The sequence below is a fragment of the Pelecanus crispus genome, chromosome 7, assembly GCF_030463565.1.
Source record: "Pelecanus crispus isolate bPelCri1 chromosome 7, bPelCri1.pri, whole genome shotgun sequence".
Lineage (NCBI taxonomy): Eukaryota > Metazoa > Chordata > Aves > Pelecaniformes > Pelecanidae > Pelecanus > Pelecanus crispus.
In genome coordinates, this window is record NC_134649.1 from 40,477,252 (window position 1) to 40,489,917 (window position 12,666).

General features: G+C 45.4%; 1 protein-coding gene across 8 annotated transcripts in view; it reads left to right on the plus strand.

Annotated features, from left to right (window-relative positions):
• The window catches only part of SETD5 (SET domain containing 5), a 67,190-nt gene extending 55,236 nt beyond the window's left edge, over positions 1-11,954 (plus strand). For 5 of the 8 annotated variants that reach the window (XM_075714647.1, XM_075714650.1, XM_009478243.2 and 2 more), the window contains 5 exons: positions 1,410-1,877; positions 3,592-3,878; positions 6,917-7,050; positions 10,853-10,926; positions 11,116-11,954. In XM_075714647.1, the coding sequence (XP_075570762.1) occupies positions 1,410-1,877; positions 3,592-3,878; positions 6,917-7,050; positions 10,853-10,926; positions 11,116-11,715 (1,563 nt within the window). In that variant the 3' untranslated portion in view covers positions 11,716-11,954. Of the gene's footprint in view, positions 1-1,409; positions 1,878-3,591; positions 3,879-4,134; positions 4,224-5,641; positions 5,743-6,916; positions 7,051-10,852; positions 10,927-11,115 lie in introns of those variants that run through there. The other 3 variants (XM_075714651.1, XR_012831220.1, XM_075714654.1) reach the window with 3 other exon arrangements.
• The last annotated feature ends 712 nt before the right edge of the window (positions 11,955-12,666 follow it).

Genomic DNA, 12,666 nt, shown 5'->3' on the forward strand with positions numbered 1-12,666 from the left:
GGGATGGGAGGGATGAGAAGTGCGGAGGTGGCTGGGAATAAGGGCGAAGCATCAGTCGCAGTAGGGCTGAGGAGAGTTTTCAGGGTTATCACAAGAAAGCAAACAAATTGAAGACTGGAATTTATTATTTGCTTGTTGACACTGGTGGGAAAGGCAGTATGAAGACCTGGTATATCTCAACTACTGAGGTGAAGGCAAGAGGTCTGGGGACCCTGGAAATACCATAATGAACTTCAGCCCCAGCCCAGCAGATAAGTGGTGCCTGATACTTACTCAGTAGCAGCAAAATGACTACAGGGGAAGGAAAGGGAAAGCATTCACTAGGAGTTTTGATTTCTGAGGACATAGTGGGATGCCTGACCTGTCTCTTCAGCCTTGTTTTATCACCTGTTCACTTGCAGATATAAAATGTTGAGGAGATGCCAGAAAGTAGTACTTTGTTTACCTGATGGCCTGTTGTAAAATATGAGTGGAAGTACCTTGCTCAGAGGCTGTTTCATAGTAGAAGATACACACTCATCTGCAATGTGGCAGATTGTTTGGAGCTGTAATACAGCAGAGGAAACATTCGCAGCAGCAGCAGTAGGGCAGAGCTGGTGCCTGGTGCTGCTGTGTTTTTCCCTGAGCACTATAGTACTGCAAAGAGGATGAAATCATGTCAGTTATGCTCATTGTCTGAGATCCTGACATATTAACATGGTGAAGGAGGCGATTATGCCGTTGCCCAGGAGGTTTTTTGGCACTTAACGTAGATAAATGGATATACCATTGTGTCAGTGCCTAGTGCTGCAGAAACTGTGACAGCGTAAAGATGATGCTATTATGGTTTTGTTAGGGAATGTAAAATGTAGAAATGCAGTATAAATTAAATGAATGTACTATTGTTAGAGACTTCCGAAGCTCACAATAAGTGAAAACAAATGGCTTGGAGGTCTTGGGCGTTTTATTGTTAGGAAGTTAGTAGTGGCTGACTTGCAACAGTCAAGAACTTGGCTAATAAAACAGCAAATGGAGAGCAGATCTTTTTCTGTTCTCTCCCCATAATGAACCTAGCTAGTACTATGTGTTAACATCAACTTTGGGACATATGAGACAATTGAAAATGCTGGGTTTTCTTCATTGACTGCCCGAGGGTAGTGCTGAGCCTTATCCTCTTGCTGCAGTAAGATTGCTAAAGGGGAAAGGGCATCTCGTACTGGACAGCTAAACAATTATTATTTAGTCTCAGTCATTCCCCTGTAGAATGAGCAGAACAGTGCAGGAGAGGACCAAAGGGGTGATCAGAAAGGAACTGGAAAGCAGTAAGCTAGCATTGTAAAGAGGACACTGACTAAGTTTCTCTCCCCACCCTTGCCTGACCCTTTTCCTGACTTCCCACCCCCCTCCTATATCCTTCTTGGTTTTTCCAGCTCTGCCTCCGATCCGACCTGGATTTGAAGGGTGGGTACCTGGATTCCAGTGCAAATGCCTGCCCAGAACGACCATCGCTGCTCAGCTTTGGATCCTCTGATCTGACTCCACAACCCTCCATAAACTCTACTTCAGAGATGAACTTCCCAGGGAAAAGTGGGGAAGCACAGATGCTGCTACGAAGCTCTGATCAGGCTTTTCGGACAGAGTTTAATTTAATGTATGCCTTCTCCCCATTGAACGCTATGCCACGTGTAGATGGGTTGTTGCGAGGATCTGCTCCTTTGGGAGAGAGGAAGCCAATGAATTCAGAAGCAGGGTGCTGCAGCTCTCCTGCTGAAGGATATTTCAGCAGACACGAGTCAGGACTGCTTAAAGAGACAGTGCATGGATCCATGTCTCCCTGCGGCGAGAAGGCTTGTGAAGGCATCAGATCCGCTCCCCAGAATCCACCACAAAGGAAGAAGGCAAGTATTCTTGTAAAAGAAACTCTTAAGATTGTAGGAACAGTCAACACCACCCTGAAAGACTTACAGGGAGAACAAAGGGAACAGAATGCAACTAAAATGTAGGCTGGACAAGTAATCCAGGCATCCAGTGCCTGGATGAAAACAGTCTAAAAGTTGTTAAAAGAGAGCGAGCTACCCTTTACACAAGAGTTTGTGAGAGGTGGAAGAAAAAGACCACAATGAAGATACCTCTTCTGGGAGCACAGGAAGGAGAGAATGATGCTCACAGCTTTCATAAACAGTTGTTAACAAGTTGAGACAAGACCCAGAGCAGTAACACATGCAACTATACTAGTTGCTGGAGGTGTTTTCAGGATGAAAAGGGTCCTTAGAATATTTCCCTTAATATTGAAACATAATAACTTTGCAAGAAAAGTAGATGAAGGTTGTTCCTTAAATTGTAGCTCTTTGAAACTAAAGCCACAGGAGTATTGTTTAAAGAAAGCAAAAGTGTATTGGTTTCTGATAGCAGGCCAGTGACCCTTATAGGACTAAAACTGAGCAAAAATGACAAATCAGGTATTGCTATGATAAAACTGGGTACTCATGGGACAAATAAACATACCCTTGTGTAGATGTCTATGGGTGCCTTTTCCTGTACTTGGATTTTTTGTTTGTTTTTTACTGCAAGTATGGTAACGCAGATCACTTGTATAAGTGTGTAGCTTATGGACATATCTTATTTCCATTCCATTTCTGGAGGCTTTTGATTTTTTTCCTTTGGTTTTCTTTTAAAGTTACACTTATCTTAAAACCTTCATATGTTGAGTTACTTTTGGAAATATCCTGTTAAAAGGCTTCTAGACAGGCATTGAATCATAGTTGATGAATTCTTCAGCAGAGCTGCCTTCTGCGAGTACTCCATGGGGTCTGTGCCTCATAATAACTCTTAAGGGAAGGCACAGTGAAAGGTAAGTGCTCAGCTGGAAATACTTGTGTATTTTTGATTCTGCTGTCCATGTGTTGCGAGACTGTGTTATTGGGGACCTTTTGGTCTGTGCCTTTGACAAATCTGAGACTACTTTGCACAAAATACATTATACCTTTGCTAAACCAAATTTATTTAGTTTATAGTGCTGGAAGGTTGCAATATTGCCTGCTGAACCACCATAGCAGGAACCTGCTCTAAGCAGGTTAAAATTCTGTGCAAGGCTTTGCCAAGTTTTTAGCATTAATGTGGCTGAACGAGTACAGGTGAACAGGAGTCTCTGAAGATACCAGTTCTGTGAAGGAGGCTCTTATGCTCTGGTTTTGAGATGTACAGATACTGTTACACATTTTATAGAACATCACAAACAAGGGAGAGGGAGTAAAGGGTGTTGAGAGGAGGCTGTAGAGGCTTAATGCTCGAATATGCAAGCATATACTGAAGTAATATGAAATTCCAGATAGTTAGAGAAGCAAACTAGCTGGAGATTTCTGCTGAAGTATTGGTCATAAAGAGTACAATGTGGGTGAGCCTGGCAGTAGATGACCGATCAAAATTTGTACCATTTAGCTTTTTTTCCAGAGTGCCTGCAGATTCAGGAAGATTTTATAATCCCAGTATATCTTTTAAAGTTTTATCTGCAAACCCAGAGAAACAGATCTTAAAAATGGTGTGCGGGCATGTTCCTCCCCGTATCCTAGTCCATTGCATTCCCTGACTCATGGCTGTGTTTTTCTCTCCCAGGTATCTCTACTAGAATATCGCAAGCGGAAACAAGAAGCCAAGGAAGGAGGCGATTCAGTGCGATGTACAGGGACTCCTACCCGACAGGGCAGCAGCAGTTCTGTGACTGACACAGATGGCAACAGCCTGACGGGCTCCGTAGTACGAACCCCGTCCTCCCCACAAAGTGGCTTCTCCCCTTCTCATCCCTCCCTGCCTCATGTAGAGGACATCAGCCCACCAGACTCGAGGGGGGCTAGTTCCTCAACATCACTCAGCAAATCCCAGGAGAACATCAGCAGTAGGTGGTGAGTGTTATCCTTCCAAGCAAGCCTGAGGTTGCTCCACAGAGAAGGACCAAACTCTCTAGGGGGCATTTCCACACCAATAAGTGCAGTTGGATGGATTTTGTCACGTCTCTTGGTGTTGCTCTCTTTCGTAATTGCTAAACAACCATGAAGGATACCAGCAGCCTTCTCAGCCTGCCCTTTAGTTCTTGGTTTAGATGTCAAAAATCTGTCTTGAAAGATAAAAAGCTAAACATTTGTCTCTCTCTTCCACCAGTTTCCTTTTAAGGTCTTGGGTTTGAAGGTCTTACACTTGCGCTGAGAATGTAATCCAGGTCTTTTCTCACTGAAATGCCACTCTCTTTGGACATGTGTGATACTGAGTCTACTCCTATTCAGAAGGGAGGTTAACAGAGCCCTCTGCAACTTTGCATGTGAGAAGCAGGGACAGTGAAACAACTCCAGCTTCCGTAATGCCTTGCACATATAGCTTGAAGAGCAGTTTCCAGACTGCAGTTTGTGGCTTGCCAAAGGCATGGAAAAAAGCACCTTTAGCATGTTACCATGAGAAGGTTTGATAAGGGGAAAGGCTGGTCTTCAAATTTTGAACCTGATAGTAACGTCTGGTCCAAAAAATTAAGTACTGCAGCACTGAAATGGAGTGTTGCATTGTAGTGTCAATGCAGTGATGGCTAGGGTGTTCTGCTGATTGGAGCTATGTAAGTGCACTGGCTCTGCTGCTTTGTATTCAAGTTCTGTTCATGGACAGCACAATCAAAAAGGCATACCTTAATGCTAATTCTCCACGTACGCAGCTGTGCACTCAGCTCATGTAATGGCAGGGGGGTGGCAAGGGAAGAGATGCTAAGCAATGCTGAAGGTAGTGAGAAGTATGAAGTCTATGTTGAAAATACTCGAGAAATATTGTTTTAGGTGAATTTGCAGGAGTAATAAGATCTGTTTCCCTCCTTTTTCCAATCTTCCTTTATCTTCAAGTGGAGATTCATAGAAATAATTTGTCTTGTACCTCTCTGACAGCACCTGTCTACCAGGTGACCTTCTGCCAGATGTTGGGACTGGCCACAACTGAGGCTGTCAGCTGGTGATTAGTTTATAATTATTATTTTGTAATAAAATATTACTCTGTGCAAGTGATGATTTCGCATGCCCTTCTCCTGTGCCACTTCCTTCTGCCTGCAAAAGGGTGAAAGAAAAACCTAGCTGAATGGGAAAAAAAAAAAAAATAGTTCAGGGTGAGGTGTGAGTATGGCAACTTGCTCTAGTACAGTGCTTTATATTCTGTGAGCTTCATCTGCTGCTCCTCAGCAGGTGCTCTGGATTCAGTTTCTCACACAGTTTCACGAGTAAGTATTGTGTGGGAATAGAGATCATATTGTTGCGGGGCACTGGATGTAAAGTTGAAACTATGCAGATACATTTTTGAACTGGAATTAAGCAGATTTGCTGCCTTGTAAATTCTTGTTCTTCTCTGTTTTAATGGGCAAGGCTAACAAACGTACAGTCCCCTTCTACTTTTGAAAAATATATTAGAAACTGCATGTTACTGAGTTAAAGTTGTGACCCAATTTCATCTTAAACTCTGAGTGCTTACATTTCAGATACATTTCCAGACATTCACAATAGTATAATATTAGGGACAGAAGAAAATGGTGGGAACTAAAATTACGTGCCTTAATTTTTAGAGTTGTCCAGATTTTTGCTGAATTCTACAATATTTGCCAATAGCTTTCATTTAAAAAAAATTAAGTTTCTGTCTCTTTCAGTTGCCAAGATACAGCCATCACAATGTAAACAGATGTGCTGCTGCCCAGTAAACCCAGCCTTGCAGAAAACTGTCTCCAGCAAAACAATAGCAGCAACGAAGGTGTGAATTCACCCCCTCACCCCATTCACCTCCATGAGGTGTGAACTCTGGCCCCTTCTCCCTTCTGCTTCAGTGAGGGGTGAACTTCAATGTCTGGGCTATTTATTTTTAAAAAAAAAAAAAAAAAAAAAAGCTAATGTAAAGCACAGTTTTTAATATATCTTTAAAAAAGAAAAAATAAATACAGAAGTCTGTTAATATGGTGTTAAGCTGCATGCTGCTTACATGGTATGCAGTGCATTTAATATTATACTAAATACATAAATTCAGGTATTTTTAAGGCGCGTGCTCTTCAGTGTCTAGGGTAAAGGCATTGTGAATCCCTGATCAAGGTGCTACTGTCTTACAGGTTAAAACACATACTTCTAAAAAGATTTGGATGGTCCTGTGCACGGTAGATTGAATATTGATCCAAGGGTCTGGGGTTTGTCTGTGGCTCTGTTTTATTTCTACAGATTGGCTTTAGGAAAGCCACTTCACCTCTGTTTTTTCACCCTCAGACTAGACACTTGTAATATATAACGGAACAAGATCTAGCACTAATCTTGAGTGGAGAGTTTTCACATTACAGAATAAATGGGACAAAGTAGCATTAATGGGCAAAATGGCCAACCTAGGTGTGCTCCAGGAATGTTGCATTATCTGACTGTACTATCTTGACACTGTATTATCATAAAGGGTATTGGGTTTGCTTCTTTTTAGTTTGAATAGAAGTAATCTATGCAAAATAACTGCATCTAATTTTAAAACAATACCAGGATTTTCAAAATGCTGTTGAATCTTGAAACAATTTTTCTGGGAGGTGTCCTGTAATCAGGTGATCTACTGAACTGGATGTTTATACCATGTTTTTGATAAAAGATTTTGTATTTTTGAGGGCAGTGCTATCGTGGTAGCCAGTGACTGGCAGTCTAAAATCCCACAGGAGGCTATTTACATTGCAAAAGCAGTTCAGAAGCTTATTCCTCATGTGTCTAGAGAGCTGGTGGTCTCTGATCCCTTCCTTCTATGGTAGGGGTTTGCATTTGTACTAACATCATACCAGTGAATTTAAGCAGAAACTTAAACCTGTCCTGTGATTATACCAAGGACCCCACAGCCCCCTTGTGCGTTGGTCACGTTGCTCACAGCTGCGCAATAGCAATCCTCAGCTGCTACCGGGCTTTTGTTGCAGGATGGTCCCGACGTCAGTGGAGAGGCTTCGAGAGGGCCGAGGCATACTTGAGAAGGTGCTGCGAAGCGGTGCAAAGGTATCCCAGAGAAACGAATCCTCACCTACCTGTGACAGTGCTGTTGAGAGAGATGCAGGTAGGAAGATCAAACTTTTGAACGCTGGGTTGGTGGGAAATGATGGGCTCGGATAAGTTTGCAAACTGGTCTCTGACATCAGTTGTACCTTCATCTTTAACATTATCAGTGCTTTATGAGAGCCTTCTGCAAACCATACTTTATTGTTATTCAGATACTGCCTGAGCCTATATTCCTTTTCTGCTAGACCTGGAAGACCTCCAGATTTCTTCAGGGTTTGGATTCAAGACTTGCCTGCATCTGGGCTCTGGCAGGGGACAGCTTCTTTGTCCTTGGACAGATGGGTTAAGCAGCATTGCCTCAATTGCCCCTATGTACTGGGGATGAAAGTGCTATCATTTAATAATTCTAGTTGGCTGAACATCCAGATAAATGTATTATCACACTAAAGTACAGGTGTAGGCTTTAGACAGTGCTAAGAACTAGTTTAGCTTCCAAGCCTTACTTCGGCTCTTTTTGAAGTTACTTGATTCCCTGAGTTATGGTATTTGTCAGTTTTGCCTTACTGAGATGAATTCAGTTCTGTGTTGATGTTCTTCTCCGAATAAAGCGTTGTCCTCACCAAGTAGCATGCAGGGTCAGTGAGTATTTGTAACTGGAGCTAAAATTATACCCCTCTTTCATCCACCTGTGGTCAAAAGGTGAGATGTGATTTTCTGCAAGATGGACAGATCACTTCATCATTGCCTAATTTCTCAGCTATGAAATGGAGTTATTTTTCTTTTATTTATTTTGCAGTCTCTGAACATGATTGTTTTTCTCTAACAGATAGTGCCCTCAGAACCTTGATTGCACTTGGGACTTACAGGGATGGATCATCCTATTTAAATAACTTCGTGTGTTGCCATCAGCCCCTCCTTCCTCATAGCTGAGAACTGTTGTGACGCACTCCTGGCTGATACGGTTACAGCTTGCTGATGATCTGTAGTAGGGATCTGAATCTCTCTGGAAGCCAGAACATAGTTGTGTGGTATTTTAGACATGGAAAGACTAGAGCCTCTAACCTAGGCTAGCACAGAGCGCTCTTTGGGTAATTCAGCAGCAACAGCAACTTTTGCCTTTGGGGTATCTCATTTCTGAGCATTTTAGGGCAAGGAAGTATTTGCTTCATTCCAAATCGGACTTTTTCCCCAGTTGCAGTAAGGTGTATTTGGGAGCACTTTCTGAAAACTGGCCTCTCATCTGGGGTTTTGCTGTCTTTGTGTATGCCTAAGCACATCTCTTCTCAATGCCTTTCCTTCGTGTAGTCTTGAGAGGGAATCCTCTACCCTATCAAAAATTTGACCAGTTTCATGGGACTCCACTGGGAGCCTGTGTCCTGTCTTTCTCATACCAGTGGAAGTGGCTTTCTCAGTGGTTGTTTTGTAGAAGGGGAGGCAAAATAAAGACTCGCAACAGGCCTTTTGCCCACTGTAATCTGTACAGCTCTGGCTCTTCAGTCTCACCCAAGACTTAGGCTGGAGTTAGACTTTCAGCTACATTGATCCATTCTTCTTCCTTGTTACGTAAAACCCATCCCACTCTAGGTTGTGAAAACTTAATCCTTTAGCTGACAAAAGTCTTTTTGTCTCTTTCATCCTAGCGCAGAAAAATATTTTTTTCTTCTTTTGCATATTCTGGTAATTTCTTCAGTAGCTTGTTTAGATTCTGCGAACTGCCTTCCCTTCCCCAGTTGCTGGTCTGCTTCTTAGTGGAAGAAATGAGTGGCTGAGTCCCTGCCATTCCTGGTATCACCTATAGGAGTTGTGAAGATGCACACGTTTACTTGATGCTGTAACAGATAATAATATGAGGGGAACTAAAAACCCCAGACTTGGATGGTTTGCTGATGGGGCATGTAGGAATGAAATGGAATTTGTGTGCATGCCACACTTGTGAGAATTGCAGCTGCTCCCAGTTAAAGCTGTCACTTCATATATGCTTTAGGTTGACACAGGCCAGTTCTACCCAGAAAAGCAGTTCTGCTTTATGTCCTTCCTTGTGCAGGTATTAAAAAGTGGGGGAGGGAAGCGTTGGCTTTGCCTTTCTTAAGTTTACATAAAGCAAAATCAGGAAGGCTGTAGTTTACTCACTCTTTGTAATTTAGAGTCTTTCAATAGTCTTTAACTTGTCAAGGTTTTTTCTGTGAACAGGCACTGCCAGTAAACTGTGCAACCCTGCTGGTGTGCCTGGCCTTTTAAGAAACAATTTCTTCCAGAAATCTTTAGATTTCTCCTGATTCTCATGCTCCTGTTAATCACAACAATCTCCTGGATTGAACAGTTAGTCTCTTCTGTGCGTGACTGCTTAACAAAACATGCCCCAAACTTCAAGCTTTGCCTCTCTGCAGTGCAGAACTTGGTATGTCACCCACGGCAAACAGCTCCTTGATGCATCAGATGTAGTTTCAGAAAATGGAAGGTGGCACAGGACACCTGCTGGAAGCTTCACGCCGCAGTCTCCTGTGCAGGTCCTGTGCCCTGAGGAAGAAGGCTTCTGGACCTCAACAGCAGACAAGACAGCTCCATCCAGACTCCTGTTTAGCTAAGCCAGCAACTGTGATGTAGCACAGAGAGGACAGCCACAGCAAAGCCATGGGCACTGCTGACACTGATGCTCGTGCCAGTGCATCTGGTGCAAAGCCAGACCTGTCTGGCAGAAGTACAGAGCAGACTAACGCAGCGTGTCCTGTTTCATGACTGAGACACATCTGTCATATAAATTTGATACTAATACCAACACTATTTCACCAAGGCATTTCAAATGCGGCTGCTGAGAATCTCGGAGATGCTGCAGATAAACAGCTCTGTCTCATTAGACTGCAACATAACTCTGATGTGAAATCTTCTAGTCCCACCAGTTTCACTCCTTCCTAAAGAAAGCACGGTCACCAGCTGTAACCCCATGGTTACAGAAGTGGCAGCTGAAAAACACGTGGCAAAGTGGCTGGGTCACTTGCAGTAGGTGCTTCTTGCCTACCCCAGTTCAGGTTCAGTCATTTGCTAGGACAAGAAGCTCACCCACCCTCTAAGATAGAGGTGCCAGAAAGGCTTGCTCTATCAAGAAACAGCTTATTCCTCTTGATCTCTCACATAACGGAGGTGGATCAGCGTGTACCATGCTGTTGTTACCCCTCAAACCTCAACACATTTTCATCATCTTTCCCTGTTCATGAAATAGGCATTTCTGAGGTGTAAGAATAACACTGTTTGGAGCAGTTCAATTGACTTATACAGCATAATCCCCAAAACGGCAACAGGGGTGCTGTCAGCCTTGGCAGCACAGGACCTCAGTCTTCTGCAGTGTCTGGATCTGCGTTTGAGGACAACCTGCAGCAGGTTTCTGCTGACAGCCATCTAAGAAGAGACAGTTCTATCTTCCCAGCTGTAACTGTAGCAAGTGTAGATTCCTATGACCGAGGCTGAGTGGAGAATTGCTGAGTCTTTAGAAACTGTCTTCTGCCTCTCATATCCCTCTGGAAAGCCAAGGCAGCACAAGGTGTCTGTGTGGTGTCACCAGGTGCAGCTCTTCAGATAGGTGGGTCCAAGGCAGGCGAGCTTTGTGCTAAACCAGAGAGAGCTGGGGTAAGGGAAGCGGCAGTTCCTAATGTGTGCGGCCGATTTATGCATGTTAGGGTTTTCCAGTTGCCTTTTGCCAGGGTTCTTCAGCTTCTGAAACGCCGATGGCTGGAGAAGCCGCTCTTGTCTCGGCTGTAGCTGGATACAGAACAAGATGGCTGGGGTGCGTGCAGGTGTCGTTTGGGAGGGAAGTGCTGTGGCCTCAGTCCAGAGGGTGAGCTTTAATGTCTTGCCGTACCTTGCAGACACAGCAGAAGGAGACACTCCAGAAGCCCACAAGGGACCAGCAGTTTACAGTCCGTCTCGATACAGCTACCAGGTAAATCCTTTCATATATTATCTGTCCATTCTGAAATACAGCTTTTAACAGGATTAGTTGGGGAAACTGGGTTTGGCTGCCAGGTATTCCCAATCCTGCTACACTAAGCACCTTTGGCATGAGAAGGAGGCAGGAAGCGGGGAAGTCAGTCTGACATGCCTTTTTTTTTTTCCCCACTGACTTGTTCAGCTCCTGCAGTCTGACAGTCCCCAGGCAGAATCGCAGACCCTTCTCCAGCAGAGTTCCTCCCCCTACAGAGGACACCTTACTCCATCTCCTGGGTACAGCTATCGAGCAGCAGCACAGAGGACAGGACACAGCCTCTCTCATGGTTCCTCAGAAACATCCCTCTCCTCCACCTCGTACTCCAGCCCTGCCCACTCGGTCTCCACAGACTCCTCAGCCCTGTTTGCAGGGAATTCGGTCTATTACAGCAGCCAGCAGCACTCTGGCAGCAGCAGTAGCAGCCTCCTGAAGAAGGGCTGCCCCGCTGCTGCCAGCCCAGCACAGCAGACGGCTGTGGACTCTCTCTCCTCCGAGTCGGGCTCCCAGCCCTGCACAGGCGCGTCGGGCTCCACCTCCGCTCCCCAAAGTGCTAGGTCACTACAGTCAGACTTGCGGACTATCAGTCTACCGAATTCTGGGCAGTCTGTTCTCTACCAGGGCTCCCGGGGGGCAGTGATTTCCAATGCACAACACTATCCGCACCGCGGGGGAAGCAGTGTCCATCAGTACAGACTTCAGCAGCTTCAAGGTTCTGGAGTAAAGACTCAAACAGGACTTTCCTAGGGCTGCCTGGACTCCAGGAGGACAAAACTGCCCATAGCTCCTTCCAGTCACTTCTGGAAGTGGCTCCTGGGCCAGTGTTGGGAGCTTGCACCTGATGCTGGGGTGCCAGGGGTCAGAGGCTGAGGTCTGAAATGCACGGGTGAGGTTCGTGAGCAGTATTGGCCTCTGGTCTTGTAGGAGAACGCAGATTTCTCTGAGGCAGAGACTGTAGCAAAGCTGTTCCCTGACATGTGGGTACATTGCGGGAAAAAAAAAAAAAAAAAAAAGAAAAAAAGGAAAGAAAAAAAAAAAGCAAATGGTTCAAGTGCAATGACTGTGGTGCAGCCTCTGTCTCTTGTCCGTGCCCATGGCCATAGTCACCCATGCAGTACGGACGTCTTTTTGAATACGAAAGCAGTTTCAAGAAAACATTGGGGGAAGTTGAACTCCAATCCCAAAGCTCTCTTTATAGGTCAGGTTCTCAGTGCGTTCTGGGGAGGGCTTTAATCCGTTACGATCATTCCAGTCACAAGCAGACGAGCGCACGCGGCTGCCTTTGGGCCTGGGTCATGACTGCCACGGTCGGAGCTCTTTCCAGGACAACAGAGTCTCCGCAAATGTGAACTAGCACGGGGGGGTTTGGAGTGTGTGTGCCTGTCGCTGCAAAGGATCTGGGATGCACTGTCGCGTGCTGCTCTGACGGGGCGCGATCGCCGCGTCCGTCGCAGGTGTGTGAACAGGAGCATTGCTGTGGCGGTGCTGCCACGCGCCGCCGCGCCGGGGGCGGGGGGGGTCTCTGGCTGCCGGCGCGCAGACGCGCTGGGGGGTGACCGGGGGCCTGATAAGCAAAGTGATGCTGCGGCGTGCGGGGGGCTGCAGAGTGGGGGTGGTTAGGTGTTCGGTGGGGACCCCGGGCTGTGCCGAGCCAGACCCTCTCCATGCAGTGCTGTGCGGGGTGTCCTTCCCAGCCGC